The 22,125-nt window shown below is 35.0% G+C and overlaps 1 protein-coding gene across 1 annotated transcript in view; it reads right to left on the minus strand.

Annotated features, from left to right (window-relative positions):
- LOC145294104 (dual specificity protein phosphatase 6-like) overlaps nt 1-22,125 on the minus strand; it is a 43,619-nt gene that overhangs the window by 14,973 nt on the left and 6,521 nt on the right. The window contains exon 2 of the mRNA XM_080141177.1: nt 11,239-11,613. Coding sequence (XP_079997303.1) covers nt 11,239-11,613 — 375 coding nt within the window. The remainder of the gene's footprint in view (nt 1-11,238; nt 11,614-22,125) is intronic.

Genomic DNA, 22,125 nt, shown 5'->3' on the forward strand with positions numbered 1-22,125 from the left:
TAGGAAAAACACCAAACACACGTCCACTGTAAGACTAAATAGAGTACTGGAACATTAGGGAGGCCTTTTGGTTAACTAAATCCTAGAGAATGGTCGTCACACACTAAAAACCAAAGGTAAGCCACTGTTGCGATAACGCAAAAGTGATTTCCAACTGTTATCGAAAGTCGCGGAAACTGCAGGAGATCTTGTGAGAGCTGTTGTAACTCCAGTAAACACGACTTGTTATGGCCAGTGAGCAATCATTGATCATGATCCGTGCAAGAATTTCGTGGTGGTTAAATAATCAAAATCACTGTTGACCACACGTCATAGTAAAAAATTATCTCGTAGCGATCAAGTCATAATGATTTGTTTTTCGTGTGAAACTTACGAGAAAAAGAGAAAAAACACTGGTTCAATATTACGTTGCTACGAAGTTAATCGCTAGAATGATTAGCTAATCATGAAAGTGTTTTTAAATGATAATATTATTCATTGAAACTGTGTAATGACAACTAATGTCGAAATGTCGACATGATCACAAGACTGCAACCAGTATTCTCCTGTTTGATTTGTCCCTTTTGATCCGTTCAAAACCAATAAAACAAAGCCTTGCATTTCATATCCATCTGTTAACCTATAACCCAGTTACATTTATAAATAATCTTCGGTTTACTTTCAGCAGACGCGTAACTCTCGCTTCCCTTATTTTGTCCTTTAGTTCTCACATTCCAAAAACGATGCTTCTGGCAAAGAGGGAGACTGTTTTCTGAGTCAGAATCTATTCCATCTAACATTTACAAGTTTTTGACCTTGAAATAGTAACTTTTTAGCTCCTTACATCAAATGGCTTCATGCCTTGTCTGGAACGATTTCCATCTTTTCAAATATGATGATGATGGTCATCGCCATCATCATATTTAAAAAGATTTGCGAAAGCTAACCGAAATAATAATAATAATAATAATAATAATAATAATAATAATAATAATAATAATAATAATATCAGCCAAAAGTAATACCGTTTTTGTGAAGAGTCAAGAGGAGATAAAGACTGAGAAGGAAAAGCACCAAACAAACTTCCACTGGAAGAGTGGAGAGAGTATTGGAATCTTAGGGGTGCTTTTTGGCCAAGTAATTCTTAGAGAATGGTCGTTTTTAACGAAAAATCCAAGGTAAGTCGCTGTTGCGATAACGCAAACGTGATTTGCAACTGTTATGAAAAATGGCGGAAACTACTGGAAATTTTGTCAAAGTTGTAAATTTCATAAAAAAGGGAACTAAACAATAATGGAAGATACATCTGACGATTGTCTATTATATCAATCCATTCTAAAACTTTTAGTGGCTTCGTGCGATAATTAAGAAAATAATCAGAGTGGAAAATGAAGTCAGAAAAACTATATATTGGTGAATATAGACTTGTCTATTAAATAAAGGTACACAAACATTAAGTTGGGGGATAGAGGGGATATAGATATAGTATAAAGAGTCCCCCCTAGCCCGCAACTAAATGTTTGTATACCTTTATTAAATAAATGAACCATTCTACATTCACCAATATATAATTTGTTTGTTTTTTACTTCATTTTTCAATTATATTGTTTCCTATATAAGCTCCAATGAAATTTGTTGAGCTTTCTACTATCCCGATAAGTCTCCCCTTATAGAATTGCACTTACTCTCTGCTCCCTAACTCTCATAGCTATATATATATATATATATATATATATATATATATATATATATATATATATATATATATATATATATTATAATCCGAGGTAATTATTTTCCAAAGTTAAAGTAACCAATGAAGTTCAATGAGGTTAATACAAGAGTGCCCAATACCATGGTAGAGCAAGGTGTACTTTCTAATCATTTTTACATAAGCACTGATATGTTGCTACACAGTCATGAGCATGTTTCGGTTAACTAGTTACTAATGACTAGAGACCTCTTCAGGAAATACATACGAAGGCAAAGTTTGCAATCTGCTTTCGTATAAGCTGTATCGGCTGAAGAGATGTCTAGTCACTAGTAACTAGTTGACCGAAACATGCTCAGAACTGTATAGCAACATATTACTGCTTATGTGAAAACAAATAGAAAGTATATATACATATAATATATATTATATATATAATATATATTATATATATGTAACATATATCTATATAATATATATAATATATATAATATATAATATATATAATATATAATATATATAATATATAATATATATAATATAATATATATATAATATATATAATATATAATATAATATAATATATATATAATATAATATATATATATATATAATATAATATATGTATACATATATATGTGTGTGTGTGTGTGTGTGTGTGTGTGTGTGTGTGTGTGTGTGTGTGTGTGTGTGTGTGTGTGTGCGTGTGTGTGTGTATATATATATATACTAGCAAAAGTACCCGTCGTTGACTGGGTTCAAAAACAGCCTACAGAAAATGGACTTTGATTTATGAAAGTATGATAGGTTATGAAAAGGAAGGGTTGTAAAGAGATAGCTTCGAATTTGGGGGTATCAAAACCAAAGCAAAATATGATGAAAGTAAAAATAAAATAGATAACCCCATAATTTATTATACCATACCTGTTCACATTGAAACACTTATCACAATATTCTGTGGATCTATATTAAAAAACCTTGTTAAACTTATTTCCATTCTATGGAGATCAGGCGCGAACGAACACCCCATAATTTTATTATACCATATTTCCTCAAACTGAAACATAATTATCAAAGTATACTTACGCAGATAGATATGAAAAGTCTTTATTAAAGTTTGTGCCTATTTCCATTCTATGGAGGCGAGGCGCAAAGGCAGACCCCACAATTTTATTATACCATCCCTAATTAAGTTAAAACATGCTTATCAAAGTATTATTATGTACATCTATATCGAAAATATTTGTAAACGTTTTTTTTTTTAATTTTTACATTTTTTATTTCCATACTTTGTGGACCAGGCGCGTAAGCAGACCTCACAATTTTAATGAATCATCATTATGCCAGATCAAACATACCCATGCATGTGTCTCAATACATCTTCTATCATTATATGTGATCAGTTTTCTATAATAGTCAACCATATAGGAGCCTATTCGTGACCAGACACACACAGACGTTCAGCTTTATATTATAGATATATACGTTCATTCATTTCAAGCAAGATATATTGACACTGATACGTAAGGAACAACTGTAATAAGTCATGCTTTATTGGGTGACGAAAAGTCTTGGTGGAGAGCTGGCAGTAAGATGTTTGTTAACATTACATTTTTACATGTTTGTGCGGTTAGGAAAACAGAAACCAGGAAGGGAATTCCAAAAACAAGCAGTTCAAGGAAGAAGTTATCAGATTAGAATTTTTTTCTACATTGGGAGGGATACAAGTACACAGAGTTTATCAGAGCGCATCAGAGCATATTTTGTGTAAGTACTTGTAGTGATTTGACATTAACACGTTTCCTTAGTGACCCAACGTAAAGTGTTACGGTCGAAATGCTGATTGATTTGCGTGTACTCTTTCTAAGATTTACATAAGTTTATATATCGTTCTATCTATTATAATATAATGTATATATATATATATATAATATAATATATTATAATATATTATAATATAATATATTATAATATGATATATTATAATATAATACAACACAATATATTATAATATGTTATAATATGATATAATATAATATATTATAATATGATATATAATATAATATAATATAATATAATATAATCCAAGGATGTAGTGAAAAAGTGTGCTTATTCAGATTGGCACTTGTGGCGACATTTAAAATTAAAGAAAATGCAGAAATATCTGCATGGTGTACGTACCAGTCACGGGACGAAGATGAAAAATTCCAAAAATCAGGTAATTTGATGAAACATATTTTTAATCCAAGGAAATCAAACTTAACTGTTTCGAGAAGGATAAAAAAAAATGTAATCAACGAATCGGTAGCCAAGGGCAGACAACACCAATGCACGTGATTACCTCCCCTTCTTATGTTTTTTTAAATAAATATGGCCTTGTCTGTCATATATCGGTAAATAATGGGAAGTGTGTTGTTCATAATTAAAAAAATACTTGATCAATTTTTGTGATTTTTGGAATATACAATCTTCAGTCCGAGACAAGTAGGTAAAACATAAAAGTTTCTCTTCATTTTTGTTTATCGCTATGAGTGCCAATCTGAATAAGTACCTGAAAAAAAAATTCGATGTGTTGTATTTACATATTCGACTTGTAAAAAAAACTGAAAATGTAAATACAATCTCCGATTCATCAGTGTGGCTAGATGAAGCAAGTGCATCTACGTGGAATTTCGAAACTCGTGTTGCTTTTCAGAGATGTTTATTTCGTTCCTCATTCACTGCTAAAATCTGAACTCAGATATATTATAAAAAACACTCTCGTCCAATAAAGGTAGAAGGTAAAGCTGCTGGAAAATAACTATCATTATGTTTAATGACTATCATTTTGCTTTGCTTTTTTGGTTGTTTTTTTGGTTGTTTTCTTTTTTGTTTGTTTGTTGGGGTTTGTTTTTGCCATGTTTTTACAACTCTAAAAGTTTATGTCATTCAAGAAACGCGCGGTTTACGAGCACCAATTCGCAGAGTAAATGAATGAATAAAGAGTCAAAGTGAATACAATGAAAATAATAAAGAGATTTTTCATTCATTAATTTAAATGAATGATTGTCACGTAACACCATTCATGAAAACAATTGTTACAATCTATTCACACACGAATTCCACAGGTGGTTTTAGTGTAACAACTTCTTTCTTAATAAATCATCGCTTATGAAGGCCAAAAGCTGCTCGGGAATAATGGTCAAAAGATTTATAGATTATGATGAACAATTTATGGGAAGATGGGCCAATGAAACGAAAAATGACGGTTTTAGCCCCCCCCCACCTCCCTGCAAAATACGATATTTTTGTTTATAAAACTGTCAATTGAAATATTTTTCTTTTCTCTGTCAACTTTGTACACATCATATTGAAAAAGCATTATTCCGAGATGCTATTATAATTCAAGAAAAAAAAAAAAAACGTTTTGTGAGGAGGCCTATTTTACCAACAAATCATAAATTGTAGTATAGGTCAAATTCTACAGAAATTGTTAACATTTGTTAATATTGGAGGCAATAAAATGCAAACATGTAATGAAGAGACATAAACTGAAGCAACTTAAAATATAATATTGGAGCAAGTTATGCAGTTTCACTTTTTTGATTCAATGCATGCGTATATATATATATATATGTGTGTGTGTGTGTGTGTGTGTGTGTCTAAAATATATATATATATATATATATATATATAATATATATATATATATATATATATATATATATATATATATATATATATATATATATATATACTAGCGAGACCTGTGAGAATTCCACTAGGGGCCCATTCATATGTAATATATTAATGTTGGCATTCTGTAGATGTGAATGGAGATATTATTGCAGCTCTTTTGTTAAAACTGCAAAAGTATTTATCTAAGCTAGCAGGGACGCCCAGCGTAGCCTGGTCGTAAATTCGCTTAAATGCGATATTTTAATTCTTCAGATTTCGTATATATTATTAAAGAGTTAATGTTCTATCGATTTGTATATATTATAAAGTTGCGATTTCAAAAGTAAAAAAATATATCAATATGACTTGGGTGTATCAGCTATAATCGAAACCGAAACCAAAACCTATGAAGAATTATTGGTAAAATTATTTATTACAAGAAATGGGAGTCCATAACAATTAAACTTGCTTGTATAACTGCCTGTTTCGAAGCCATATCCGAATTTATATTAATTTTTGAAGCTCGTAAGAAAAACTTTACAGAAGTCCGTATTGTCTATCTACAACCACTACCAAGACATTACCTGTCTTCCACTGTGTACCTAAACGCTGTTATAGTCAAGATTATTTACTTTTTTTTATTTCTAGTCTCTGTTGTCCGATTGGCTGAAAAATTAGACATGGTTAAGCGGACAAGAAAGTCATTTTATAATGGGAAAAGGGGGAGATTTTTACGTTATCTGAAAGGAAAGTAATCGTTAATCAAAAGGATCTCATCTTGCTTGTTACTACCAGCTCGTTTGCGTTTGTAGACAATCTTGACTATAACCCTAAAACCAAACCAAACTTCTGCAAAGTTTCTTTCCAATAACTTTTCATTTGTGGAGCATCATATCATTGGTCTGACTCCCAGTTGACTACAAGATGGTCGATTTCAGTCCAATGTTAAATACTTGTTGAGTTATCCTCTTAAGTAATTATATTTTGTACATTGTTTCTAATCCTCTCATAGTATTGATCATCATCGAAAGGGCAATTTCATTCACCCTGATCCTCGAATGACTTTGGGGCTTTAGTAATTGGTAACTAATCAGAACAAGAAATTATATATATATATATATATATATATATATATATATATATATATATATATATATATATATATATATGGAAGTTTTAAAAGCAATGCGGAAAGGACCGGAATCATGAGAGCAAAGAAAAGAAAAACAAACAAATAGACGGGTATGTTTGAGTAACGAAATGTCTAACTGTTTATTCATCTATCATTCCTCACCTATATAAACAGTTAGACATTTCTCTACTCAAACATACCTGTCTATTTGTTTGTTTTTCTTTTCTTTACTCTCATGATTCCGGTCCTTTGCGCATTGCTTTTGGCTTTTAAAACTTCCATATAGTCCTTTACCAGCAATGCTTCAAGCAAATTACCATTTACTCATATATATATATATATATATATATATATATATATATATATATATATATATATATATATATATATATATATACGCCCGTGATATGTGATGAAATTATTTTAAAGAGAGTAAAATGTGGACTTTCCTTTCGGCAACTTTAACTTTTGCTTCCCTTATTTCGCCATTTACTCCTCACATTCCATGAGCGACATGTCTGACAAAGGGGAAAAATTTGCAGTTTTCTAGGTCGGAATCAATCAAAACTTATCGTTGACTATTATTTTCCCTTGAAGTTGTAATTTTTTTCACCCATCGCAGAAAGTTGCTTCATACCTTGTCTGAAGTAATTTCCAATTAAAAAAAAAATCTTATAACCCTTATCCTCGAATGGCTTTTGGCCACAGAAGTAGTGACTTTTTTAGTTTTTCAGTAAAACCATATTAAAACGAAAGCAACGAATTCGCCCGAAAAGAATATAAAGACAAGCATTATTGAGCCAGAAAGGTAGTCCACTGGGAATTAGGGGGTCGGGGGTCAAAGAAAGGACCAGAGAGGAAGTTGGATATTTTCGTCTCTGAAGAATTAACAAAAAGTCTGAATTTTTGGAAACAAAAAAAAATAAATAAAATAAAATAAAAAAAATAAAAAATAATAATAATACCAAAGAACATCACATGGAATCATGAAAACTGAAACGGTATACAGTAGAACCCCGGATACGGTGACTCTAGGATACGTTTTTTCAGGTTACGATGTGAAATACGATATTTCCTTACCCCTGGTTACAGTATTTGCCCCGCCTTACGGCGTTATTTATAATGTTATTTTGATTATATACATGTGCATTGTATACTGTACTGTATTTTGTTACGAATTTTTAATGCCGTATCTCGGGGCTACTGCAATTGCATGGTACCCCCATGAGCCCCTGCGTCCAGCCTCTTTTTTGTGTATATGTCACCATTAACTGGTACCACACCAAATAAGTGAGGAGGGTCAAGGAGAATGGAAAAAACGAGGAGTAATACTAGCCAAACCTCTGCTGGATGAGTGCAAAATGGACTGGGACCTTGGGGAGGCTTATAGCCACCCAAATTCCAGTGAAGTCAACGAGGAATCAATAGTAAGCGGCTGTTGAAATAATGCAAAAGTTATCGAAAGAGGTGGAGAGTAATTGTTATCACTCAGACTCCAGAGAACACCACAAGAATCCAGAGAATTCGTAAGTTATTCTCAAAGAGAGATATTTGGTGATGACATGTGTCTCCTAGTGAGTACATAATATTAATGGGGTTAAGGAGAATGGAGGGTCGCAGAAACCAGACCTCCACCAGAGGAATGTGAAGGTTGAGTAGGCTTATCGCTACCTAAATTTCAGTAAAGATTAATGACCATTGCCAGCGAGAAATCAATGGTTGTGATAATGCAAAGTCATTTGCAAAGGTTATCGAAATAGATGCAGAGTATTGGAAATCTACGGAGGCTTGTTGTCACACAGACACCAGGGAACACCATCAGTTATTATCAAGGAGTAATCTCTGATGTTGACCTAGTGTGAGAACTCCTGGGGAGTATAATAATAATAATAATAATAATAATAATAATAATAATAATAATAATAATAATGTCTTGTTCCGCACAAAACTGTCATGAAGAGTGAAGGAGAATAAAAAGACCGATGAGAGATCACCAACATGACCTCCATTGTAAGAGTACAAAGAGTATTGGAACCTTGCAGAAGCTTAGTCCCACTCAAATTTCAGAAAAGAGCAATGGTCGCTGCTAGCGAATAATCAATGGTAAACGTCTGTTACCCAGACTCCAGCGAACATCACTGATGCTGGCTTGCGTGAAAATTGCTAATGAATAAATAAATAAACAAATAAATACTACTACTACTACTACTACTACTACTACTAATAATAATAATAATAATAATAATAATAATAATAATAATAATCAGGTTATGTTGCTGTATTTATGCACCTAATGGCACTTGAAGGTTATAAGTATCAGGTGTTCGAGCAAGGTGGCCTTGGTAACTACGCACAAGTACCTCATATTGTGACGTCATCAACGATCAAGCATTAAAACCGTGAGTCACGAAAATAAACAAACCGCAATATATTTAGAGATGGGGTTGACGGAGATGGAGGAGAGAAACAGATAAAAGCCCCCATCCCTAAAGTTAACCCACTTGAATACCAATCGGTAACCAACGTACGGTGGGTCCATTTCAAAACATGCAGTTGACACACCCAAATCAACAGTGACATAGATTTTTCTAGAATAGAATTTCTAAAAGTGTTTTCTTTTTTCTTTTTTTTCTTTTTTCTTTTTTTTCTTCTTTTTTCCTTTTCCTTGTTTTACTTCTTTGTTTTCTTTGTGTGACCTACTGCAAGAAATACATTTTATATTGCGATGCGAGCAAGTCGAAGCCCACGCGCTAATAAAAAAAAAAAAAAAAAAAAAAAAAAAACATGTAGCGTGTTTCATTTGCTTGATTTATTGCAAGGATCGGGGTTTTTTTTTACAAACACATTGGTACGAAAAAGTGGTAAAAAAAAAAACAATAAATAAATGTTATCAAAGGCAGGACCAGTTACTCTTCTACCTACCTGGACAAGATTTTAGTGGTTTTACTCACTTTAAAACATTTATTCGATTCGAAAAATAAATACTGGCTAGCCTTACACGAGAACAAGAAAAATGACCGAACTTGCACCTAAATATTCGAAGTTTCGATAATGACTTAAAAATAAAAATAAAACAAAATACCGTCTGAACCCCCACCCAATAAATGTTACCGTGACATTTATTGGGTGAGTACTGAGTTTCTAACAGTATTTTGTTTTATTTTTATATCAGGACTTATTTATTTAGGCATCAATTTGTGGCCATTTTTCTTGCGCTCGCGTAACGCTGGACACTTTATTTTTCGAACCGTGTAAACGTCTTAAAGTAAGTAAAACCACTAAAAACTTGTCCAGATAGGTAGAAGAGTGTCCTTTCTTGCCTTTGGTAACATTTATTTGTTATATATTTGTTTTTTACTACTTTTTCGTACCAATGTGTGTTGTAAAACGAAACCCAAGAATCTTAGTTTCATTCTAAATTTAGATTAATTTTCAACATCTTTACGAATGTCTTTCAAAAACTCGTTTACCTACAACAACTATAAACAACTTTCCTTCCTTTGTGTACCTAAAATTTTACGAAACGTCCATGAATAAAGTTTCTTCCAAAGAACTTGCCATCTATGGAATTCGATACCACTGGGTTGCTTTCCAGCTGATTAACACAGCACAGAAGAAAACTTACGTTAGTAGACATTCATATAAATCGATTTTTTTAAAAATAAATGTTGGTTCTTGTCCAGAATTACCCGCATATTTAAGAATAAAAAATGCATGGGATTTACATACACATGACGGAAAGAAAATGTAGTATCCCAAAAATCACGTATATAGATCAAGTAGTTTTATTTTTATGAATAAAATTATTTTAAAGCGATTAATAAGAATTCGTAGGCATTAAAACAACAGTATCGACAGTTTGAATTATGTTGAGTTATCTCGGTTTGTTCATTGATATTGTTTTCAAAATTGCCTCGCAAGACGGTCGCTTTTCGGTTACTCAGAATATCTCATTTTCTTATTTAAAAAATAAAACTACCTGATTAATTTATCTAATTTTTGGAATATGAAATTTTTGTTTCGTCAGTATTACGTACATCATATTCTATATAGATATTTTAAAGAAAATATAAGAAATATTTTTCCCATCTAAAAGTTAGATACTATGATGGAGAAGCCGTTCTTGTTTCTTGAAATCTTATTTATAAAGTTTTCTATGTATGTGCCTGTTCGCCTGACTGTCTCCATTTTTTCAAAGTGCATCCGCCTCCCCAAACGCAAGGTCGCAGAATGACGTGTTGGCTCAAATGATTGCATCATTTGTAGGCCATTCTTATATATATATATATATATATATATATATATATATATATATATATATATATATATATATATATATATAAACCGGTAAAAATAACTGCTAAAATATCAAACCTGAAAAAAATTTGAAACCTGGCAGGCGTAAGTCGACTAAAAGTGCTCTTGTTTGCATGTGCAAATAGCAAGCATGCATTTATACGTTAAAGTCAGTTCATATTTGTGACGATAGCTCAAAACGGTTAAGGCTAGAGTGCTAGAAGTTTGGGTTTCAATTCTAGCTGATGGCAGCCGGGGCATTTTTTTTTTTTTTACTTTTGAAATCACTACTATATATTGGGTACAATATAATAATCAATAGAGAATTGGCTCTATGGTGATAGATACAAAATCTACATGAATTAAAATATATTTAAGCGTCCGAGCATAGTTTATTTTCATGACTAAAGCGATCCACAATAAAAGATGTTGACTATGTTTAAAGACTTTGCAGTGTACTCACCAATAAATGCTATTGCTTTCGGGAAGAACACGGACAGGTTTTGTGACCAATGATCGTTGATCGGAATTTGCATGTATTTGAAGGATTCGTCCTTTTCGAACATGTTTGGTACGTTCGCGGTGACGTTAAGAATGTACTTAATCCCATTCTTCTTCAGGTGCTGCAACTCCTGGGAGTTGCGAGCGTTGCCCAGGTAGAGATTGGGCAGCACTTCAACCGGCAGAGGAGAGACATCCGACGGACTGGTCTCCGATTCACAGTCGCTGATGTCGTCAGACAGCGACAGATTACGAAGACCAATAATGGTGGAGTCGGTTTCAGAATCAAGGAAAGCACTCAATTCTGGATATCTTTGTTCGAATGTTGAAAAACCACCTGAAACACAAGAGGAAATGCAGAGCTTAAGTAAAAAGCATAACTAAATAAATAATAAAAACTTATATTACAGTCACCATGTTTTCATTCAAGAATAAGTTCTTGCAGACTGTTTCACTATTATTTAGACAAACAAAATACAGATTTGGGATTTTATAAGAAAATGAACAAGCAAAAATAACAAAAATGACATTATTAAAATGTGTATATATATATATATATATATATATATATATATATATATATATATATATATATATATATATATATATATATATATATATATATACGTGTGTGTGTATGTATACATATATGTGTGTGGGGGGGGTGAGAGTGTGAAGATACAGATACAGAAACACGGGCATTTACTCGATAAAACTCAGCTGGTATTGCTCTCAACATGTAACCACAACGAACAATGATGCCGAGACTCGCAGAAACTACAAGAAGAGCAGTAGACTCCTTAGTTTGTTTTGATGAATATTGCCCCCTTTTTTTTTACTTATATAAAATCGAGTTACAATTCAGCTGTTGGTAAAGGCATAAATGCAGCCCTTCTGATGGCAGAGGTGAACTGGTTGATTCTATGCCCAAAAGATTCAAGTAAAGAATGAATCAAACAAAATTAGGCAGATAAATAAATGTGTAACTTACTATTTCGTAAAGAAGATGAAGGGACGATTTTAGAAGCAAGGTAAAACCCAATCATTTTCTTTTTTTAAGAAATTTTATGTGGTAATTTTCGGAAACCTTTTCCCTTTTACAAGCCTTCAAGTGTTTCGGAATTACTTATAATATATCCTATCAAATGAAGAAAAACAAAAAAAAAGGAAGGATTTACCTTGCTTCTAAGTAGATATGCTGGGAAATATTATGAAAAAAACGAGACAGATTTTGTTTATTTTTTCGTAAAGGATCACCACTTATTAATGCTCAAAGGCCACTCGTAGTTAAGGGTTACGTGAATGACAGATGGACGGTAGGACAACATTGTGATGATTGGTTTATGATTGTGGTGATTGAACAGGATTTGATTATTTAAAAAGGCGGCTCCACAAGATTGTATTTACATTAAAAACAACCATGTCGTAGTCAGCTGGGAAGCAATCCGGCTACACCGTTTCAAAGACGGGAAGTTTTAAGAATGGATGAATGGAATAAAAACGGCACGAACCCTAAGCTGGTTTAATTGACTTTCTCCGAAGAAGGAAGTTCTATGGCAGTATGAAATTTACAAGCGATCCCCAGTCGCGTGTATATCCCCGCTAGGGGAAATGACGAGGTTATGTTTTTGCAACTTTTGCAGGGAGATGTCAATGTCCTCCTACATACAGCGCCTGGAATTCCCAAATTAGTCACCCATCTGGCACTGATTAGACTCAACATTGCTTAACTTTGGTGATTTAACGAGAACTAGTGTGTGAAGTTAATTATGCCGTATGGGATGTTTTAAGAAAGAAACTTCACTCATAGAAGCTTCGTTTAGTTTTAGGGTAAAAGAAAGAAAGGCGGAGACTACTAACAGTGTTTATAGTTAGACGAGATTTTGTGGATCTTTTACGAAGGCGTGAATTGTATATCCAGTTAAAAGTCAAAAACTACAAAACAAACATCCACAAAGTTTGTATATTTTGTATAAGGGTTGCCCTATCCTAGATGAATAATATCTAAAATTTAGAAAATAAAATCATTATTTCGGGGTTAACTGGGTCAGGTTTCGTCATGGGAGGCCGTTGTTTCAGTGTTATCATGTACTAATTTGAAAATAAAATATTAATTAATTTCACGGGGAATTTATTAAATAAAGTATAGTAGTTTGTGTGTACGGATGTACGTCTAGAGAGGAATGGGCTCGGCAGAGGGGAAAAGAGTGTTGGGTAGAGGCAGGAGAAAAACAGGGTAGGGGAAAAGAGAGAAAGATAGAGGGGTGAATAGAGAGTGTAGAGAGAAGGGTTTTTATATATAGAAATACGTTATACTTTTTCTCGGGCAACACCGGGTATCCCTGCTAGTCTTACGATAAGCGCTTGATAACTAAAAAAAAAAAAAAAAAAAACTATGTGGAAAAGAGTTTGGGATTATAAATGCGAGAGGAATTCATTTGGGTCGATAGAGTGTTTTTAAGTGGATACTTCCTTGGTAAACTTTCTCAGATTATTTAAGTTTCAGTAAGTGTATATCAAGTGTTGGGGTTGAGGGGCACGGAGGACTAAATTATAGGTGTATGAGGGGGGGGTAAAGTTATTCTTGTGCTACGTCGATAGCTTAAAATTAACAAAAGTGCGAATGAGTTATCATATGAAGACTAGAGTGGGCGAGCGAGAGATAGGGTGAGGTGTCGAGGGGGGGGGGTAAGGAGGCATATCAATTGAAGGGTTATGAGCTTTAGTGTTTTACGAAATATTCGCGCTATTTTGGGGTCAGCTATTCTATATCGTTGCGTGGGTGGCTTACGCTATGCAATCTAAATAAATGATAGCTATGGAAATGGGGGGGGGGGTAAATTAAGAAATGTTTACAAGGCCGGTAAACGACGTGAATCTGTTACGTTTCCTTTCAAGCCTATTATTATATTATTAGGACCGTGAGATTTTCTGACGTCACAACTGCAAGTCGGACACATTCCTGGTAGCTATGTAGAGCAGTCTCTTACAATTAACTGAACTGTTGCTAGTAAAATAATCCCAACCGACCGTCATTATGTGGGAGTAGGGGTGCGGAAGTGGGACAAGATGGATGGTGAGGAGGAGAGTGCGAAGAGGACGAAGGCCGGATGTGAGAGAAATTGAAATAATTGTGCACACCAAATCATAATTGTTATCCCCCCCCCCCCCCGGGCGCTGCATTTCAACTGGCAACACACATTTTAGAGTTCAGCGCTAGAAACAAAAGAAAGATGGAGAAGGTTGTTTCAACAATTTTTTTTTCTGTAATTCAGTTCCGAAGAGAAGTGTTTTATATTGGTTTATTAAGAAACCAGAACCCAATAAAAGTAACAAAAAAAAAAAAAAAAAAAAAACATCTGACGTGTGTATAATCTAAGATATAAAGAAAAATTGCAACGTAAGGAATATTATGATTGATGTGATACTTTCGGGTTTGTATTACTGTACACATAGATTCGAAAAAGTTGTCAAAAAACAAATAGCAAATAAATGTTATCAAAGGCAAGATAAGTTACTTTTTCTACCAAAGTGTACATATTTTTCGTGTTTTTATTCAATTTAACATGTTTATTCAGCTCGAAAAACATACAGTGTTTACTGATGTATTGGAAAATTCAAAATGGCGGCCGACTCTCTCTCGGAGAGGGTAAGTTTGGGAAAAGGTATTATAAATAATAAACTAGACAAAATACTGTTAGAAATTCGCTCAATATATGTTACCGTGACATAAGTTGACATATATTCGGTTGTTTTTTAATAGTATTTTGTCTAGTTTATTATTTATAACATCTTTTCCCAAACTTACCGTGTTAAAGAGACAGTCGGGCGCCATTTTGAATTTTCCAATACATCGGTAAACACTGCATGTTTTTCGAGCTGAATAAACATGTTACATTGAATAAAAACACAAAAAATATATCCAGTTAGGTAGAAAAGTAACTTATCTTGCCTTTGATAACATTTATTTGTTATATATTTGTTTTTTGACAACTTTTTCGAATCTATGTGTACAGTAATACAAACCCATACTTTCTTTCTAAGCTTACGGATGAAGAAATCGGTCAGTTTAACTAATTCATATGTTTATATATAAGTGAAAATGTTTGTGTGTGTGTGTGTGTGTGTGTGTGTGTGTGTGTGTGTGTGCCTGTCTGTGTACATTTCTCTACCAAATAACTCTGTCAATTTTCGGTCTACAGACTCGAAATTTGACATACGGAGTATTGAGATTTGCGAAAATCTTTTTAACTAGGTTTCGGGCAGAAATTTTGCTGATAAGCGTTTAAAGTTCAACGATTTGACCTTTGAGAAATCAACGGAATTCCTCCGCCAATATTGGGTTTAAACGCTTGAAATTTTAGATATAGCTTACTTGGGCATGGATCTACCTTTATAGTGTGATTTGAGCCCAATGCAATAACTGTTAAGGGGTCATAATTGGGTTCAAAGTTAAAAAAAAAAAAAAGAATTGACGCCTGCGGTCTCTACGAAATTGCTCAGCCAATTTTTGGTCTAAAATTTTGAAATTTTACATAAAGTGTATTCAGACATGGGGCAAGCTTTTTAATCGGTTTTTGGCCGAAAAGTTGACTGCCAAGGGGTCAAAGTTAAAAAAATTTGACCTTTGCGATATCTACCAAACTATTAAGCCTATTTTTGGTCTAAGCATTTGAAATTTTACATGAAGGGTATTCAGACATGCGGCAAGCATTTTAATCAGTTTTGAGGCGAAAATTTCGCCGCCAAAAAGTCATAGTTGAAAGAGTTGACCTTTGCGGGCTCTACTAAATTCCTCTGACAATTTTTGGTCTAAACACTTGAAATTTTAGATGTAGGCTACTTTGACATGAGTCAAACATTTTAATTTGAGTTGAACAAAATAATAAAGTTAAGGGGTCAAAATTAGGGTCAAAGTTTTTTTTTTTTAAATTACCTCTTGCAGTCTCTACGAAATTACTCAGACTAATTTTGGTCTAAACATTTGAAATCTTACATAAAGTCTATTCACACGTAGGCCTAGTTACGAACAGTACATAGGACCCGAGCAAAGCTGGGCGGAACTGCTAGTATATATATAAAAGTGAAATTGTCTGTGTGTCTGTCAGTCTGTGTACATTTCCCTGCCAAATTTATCTGTCAATGTACAGTCTTTAGTCTCGAGATTTGACATAAGAGGTATTGAGATTTGGGAAAATCCTCTTAATTGGTTTTTGCCCAGAAAAATGGCTGTAAAGGGGTCAAAGTTAAACGATTTTACCTTTGAAAACTCTACCAAACTTCTCCGCCAATTTAGGATCTAAACACTTGAAATTTTAGATGTAGGTTACTTGGACATGGATCAAACTTTTTAATTTTATTTGAGCCCAAAACAATAAATGCTAAGAGATTGAAATTGGGATCAAAGTTTTATAAAAAATTGACTTCTCAGCCAATTTTTGGTCTAAACATTTGAAATTTTACATAAAGTGTATTCAGACATAAAGCAAGTTTTTAATCGGTTTTTGGCTGAAAATTTGGCTACTAGGGGGTCAAAGTTCAAAAGATTTGACCTTTGCAGTCTCTAACAAACTATTCAGCCAATTTTTGGTCTAAACATTTGAAATTTTACATAAAAGGTATTCAGACATGCAGCAAGCTTTGTAATCAGTTTTTGGGAAGCCTTTGTCGAGGGATTCGCTAATCCTATAAGATATAACAATTAGTACATCTGCTGTAGATCTAGCAGAACGGAAAACATGTAATCTCTGAACGTATTTACCATTCTGTAATCTCTGAACGTGTGTACCATTCACTGGACAAAGCGGGGGAGAGCAGAGCGGTAGCTCTAGATATATCTAAGGCTTTTGACAGGGTATGGCATAAGGGTCTCCTCAGAAAAATTAGATCATACGGTATCACTGGTAGAATACTTAATATAATTAAATCCTTCTTAGATAAGAGAAAAGTCCAGGTTGTCCTCGACGGTCGTACATCTAAACAATATGATATAAATGCGGGGGTGGCCCAGGGTTCTATCCTTGGACCTCTATTGTTCCTGATATTCATAAATGACCTCCCCGACAAAATTGCCTCTGAGATGGGTATATATGCTGATGACACTACACTCTATGGCAGGCACGACAGGAAGACGAATGAACACATTTCTAAAGAAATGGCAGAAACACTAGAGGAAGACCTCCAATCTGTAATGGAATGGGGACAAAAGTGGTTGGTCGCGTTCAATGCCGCCAAGACTAAACTAGTTTCATTCAATAATTGCAAGAAACCCTCTCTACCACCTATAGCAATGGCCAACGACTCTTTATCTGAGAGTACATCTTTCAAACTCCTTGGCCTAACGTTCACAGGAAACATGAGTTGGAACAATTACATTGAAGGCATTGCCAGGGCCGCTGCAAGAAAGGTGGGTTCTCTCTACTGTGCTAGACAACTACTAACACCCGAAAGTATCCTGTACCTCTATAAGGCCACCATTCGCCCATGTATGGAGTATTGCTGTCGCATCTGGGCTGGTGCATATGCTACTAGTCTCTCGCTCCTTGACAAGGTTCAAAAGAGAGTCGCAAACCTGATAGGCCCTGAACTGGCATCTAAGCTTCAGCCTCTGTCCCATCGACGAAATGTTGCATCCCTCTGCCTTTTCTACAAGTATTTTAGTGGTGAATGCTCTAACGAACTGCAATCACTTGTGCCCCCACGACGTGAGCACCTTCGACAAACCCGACAGGCTGCTAAATCCCACCCCCACACTGTAGAAATCCCTAGATGTAAAAGATCTTTTTACTCCAATAGTTTCTTCCCCAGAACCGCTAGACTCTGGAATTCCATTCCAGGTCCCTGCTTCCCCAACAGTACTGACGTGCAGAAGTTCAAGTGTAACGTGAACCGACATCTTGCTGCCCAAATCCCTACACAGTACCCCAGTAGTTGTTGCCCCTGATAGTAGCCCCCTTCGTAAGCAATTTTCCTTAAGACAACGCTTAAACAGCTTTCTAATTATGGGAACTAGTTCTGGTTGAATCTTTTTGAGCACTATAATAGTAGTGTCGTCGGCGGGACTCGTTGCTTCACTGGAATCGAGATTTTGATAAGCTTGGCAACATCATACATAGATATGTGTATGTCGCATAGCATGTTTTTAGACACAGGAAGAAATACCGATCGTATAGGGTAGAATTAGTTGCAAAGTTCTTGGCAAAGAGTTTGGCTTTGTCCGGTGCTGACGAGATGATGGTTGGAATAGAGCACACACTTCTATTCAGGACCCTGTTTGTTATTTGCCAAAACTGGTGGGCACGAAGCTGCTGCCCAGCTACTTTGGATTTGACGGACTGAGCATACAACTTTCTCGTGTTCTTTCTTATATTATTACAGTGGTTGCTGGCAGTCTTGAAGGCGACTTTAGTCTCAGTACATCTATTATGTTGGAAGCAATGGAAATAGTGATTTCTATGCGCAATCGCAGCAACACATTTTGAAGAGAACCACGGCTGGCTGTAAGGTTTTTGCTAGAATTTTTTGGAGGGTATGAAGCGGTCTATACCTTCAATTAACCATTCCCTCGGGTCTGATACTATAGAGGACACATTCTTTTTAAACATGGAACGCAGAGGTAGATCTGATATAAATGTACGGAAGCTATCTCAGTCAACCATAGAGTATCGATATACTGTACGATGTAGAGGTATCTCGTGTGGGGGGGGGGTATTACATTTTGTTTTTATTTTAACCGATACAACCGAGTGATCAGAAGATCCCAGTGGAGAAAAAAACGGGGATGAACATAGCTCAGGGAAAGTTGTGAAAAAAAGGTCTACGAGACTTATATACTGACCATCAGTGTATGACACACACAGGGGGGTTCGTGATTTGAAGAAATGGCAATAAATTATACAATTATAAATATAAACTGAGAAAGTCTTGAAATAAAGACAATGTTTATGAATGTATAAATGCTTTCGGGTTTTTATTTTACCTTTTTACTATATAGACACACACATATTGCGCGCGTGTGTGCGCACGTGCGTGTCGGATTAGAATGATACATATAAACAACGCAGGAAATGAGATAATGAATAAAAGGCTTTAAAAATACTACAATCAACAATTTAGTTTTTAAAAAGATTATTTTCGTGAATTAAGAATCTGTTCATTGACAAAATCTTTCTTTCTGAATTTCGTCAGAATGGCGGCGATGCTTATGAATAAGAACGCAAATACTGATACTAATAAAACCTAACGTTAAAATTGCTGAATGCAGAGACAGATAATTAAATAGGGAGAGAGAGAGACGAAGTGGGAGAAAGAGGGTGATGGTAACAGAGATAGAGAGGAGGAAGGGGAGAGAGAATTAATGAACGAGCGGTTACATTGATGAATATTATCGTAAAATATAATTAGCAATGCAGTTCTATGAATTGGATGCGCTGATTCAACGAATTGAAGACAATCCCGGTACGATCCCCGGGCACATGACTTGGCGGCGTTTTATAGATTAGGAACCACATTGCTTCGAGGATAGTAGTTGTCTCCCTGTTTATCATCATCATCATCATCATCATCATTATTATTATTATTATTATTATTATTTTACAAAGGAGTCACCATTTATCAAGGCCCGAAGGCCACTCGAGGATAAGGATTAATGTATGTAAGGTGGTACTGTAGTAGTTATTAATGGTGTAAGTTGGGTAGAATTTGATTATTCAACAAGAACTTGTTTACATTGGTCTTGAAGGCTACGATATTGGAGTCTGCCTTCTACGACGGCGGAATGGCGTGACACAAAGGTCTACAATGTAATTTGAAGAGTCAGCGTGCAAAACAAAAGAGCACACTGGCTTGCAATAAATGTTTGGGAAGCCCAATTCACCGGTAGGCAGTGACGTGAAGAGAACATTTCAGGGAAGCTGCCTAAGTGAAAAAAAAAAAAGGCAAAACTATAGTAATGAACACCGTCTCGGTGGGGCACAGGCCTATAATACATTCCTCTGAAAAGGGCACTTTTGAAACAGAAGTTAAAGGGGCAGGTGTTTGGGCACCCCTAGTACCACTCCTCTGTACGTTCCTGCCAATAGGGGTGTTTTAGACCATTTTTTTTTTATTGCTTTTTTACCCCAAACAACACAATGCCACTTGGAGATAAGAGACTATCGCCTCAAAGGAAGAAAGCAAAGCCTGGGATTGATGAACTCCCAGATCTGCATAGGACTAGAAGCATGCCCCAGTCAGCAAGCCATCTCAACAATAGCATATATTCTGTTGGCTTTGGTGCCCAGAGAAAATCGTGGCTTTCTCTCATATACAGAATATACATGGGGAACGTAGAACTTATTTTATTTGCATCTCCACGAGGGCTGAGTTAGACACAAGGTCGGTTTTAAATGTGCGTGTGAGAGGACATTTTTTACTGCTTCGGTCTAAGAGTTCTTCACGTGAAGAAAAGATGAAGAATCATATTAGAACAAACACTGCACTTTTCTCCTGACAAAAAATTTTGATCTTATCGAGCAAAACGCACATTTTACACAATTCATATGTAAACACACGAGCCCATAAAACAAAAACACAAAGAAATAAACAGACACACAGAAGAGGGTGTGGCATAGCCAAACCCCTTTCATAAACAGATGGAAGGATAACATCAACATATACGACATATTCCAAAAAACACCCAATAAGCAAAATTAATCTCGAAATAAATGAATAAACAGTATCATCCATAAATGACAATAATTCATCCATACATGTTATCAAAATTTTTATAGTCTTACAGGACTGAAACCATAAAAAATGTCCAGTTCGTGCTCAAAGGACAGGGGTTGCATACTCGTTTCAGAGAGGAGGATAAGTTTATTGCCAAAAGCCTCAGTTGCCCTTGCCGTGGCATGTGATCCTTGGTTTGGACTTTTCGTGTATTGTAGTGACTGCAACGACTACTTCCTATTTACTTGCCTCCCCACAAGGACAGAGACACAAGGTCGGTTTTTAATGTAGGGAAAATCCAACTCCCCAAAAAGGAGCACTCTGGATAGGAAGAAAAATAAAAAAAATAGTTTCTGTCTAGAAGGATTTCTCCTCCACTGACCGAGGACAGAAAAGGTGAAGATAGAACAGATACTACACTTTGTTTCTAACTTAGCCAAGAGTAGGATATTCAAATAGGTCATTGTAGAGCAATAGAAACGACCCGTATTATCCTCATATTTTTATGGCCTTGTTCCTAATTAGTATAAGATGTAAATATATTTTTTCTTTTACAAATAAATAATTCAAAGTGAAGTATCTGTTTTGATATTACACTAGGACTGAACAGATCAAAGTATAGTATATGTTCTGATACTACCCTGTCCTCGATTAGTGAATGGAATTCTTTCTAGGCTGAGGGAATTTTGTGTTTCTTCTAATCCAGAGTGCTCCTTTTCGAGAACTGGATTCCCCCCCCCCCTCATACACACATATTAGAAGCTGACCTTTTTTGTCCCAATCTAAAATGTCCCTCTTTTAGGAAGTCGCATTTCATCTCACATTAAAAACCGACTTTGTATCTACCCTCGTATGGGGTGGGGGTAAATGGGGAATGTCAACGGGCTCGAACATAACTATTTCAACACACATCGGGGTTGCCCCACCCCTCTTTTTAAGGGGAGTGGTGTTTGAACTGGACATCCAATTTAAAACCATACGTTGTGTCACACCACACACTGGTGGCGATGCACGCGGGTAAATATATATACGATGGTTACGCTATAATGGTTTTTAACGAACCGCCACCCAATCCATGTCCCTAGCAAATTCCTCAACGTCTGATATCGATTATTTTGAAACGTGGGTTTTCCCCCCGCTT

The sequence above is a fragment of the Euprymna scolopes genome, chromosome 15, assembly GCF_053919585.1.
Source record: "Euprymna scolopes isolate OS-2025 chromosome 15, ASM5391958v1, whole genome shotgun sequence".
In the NCBI taxonomy this organism is placed as follows: domain Eukaryota; kingdom Metazoa; phylum Mollusca; class Cephalopoda; order Sepiida; family Sepiolidae; genus Euprymna; species Euprymna scolopes.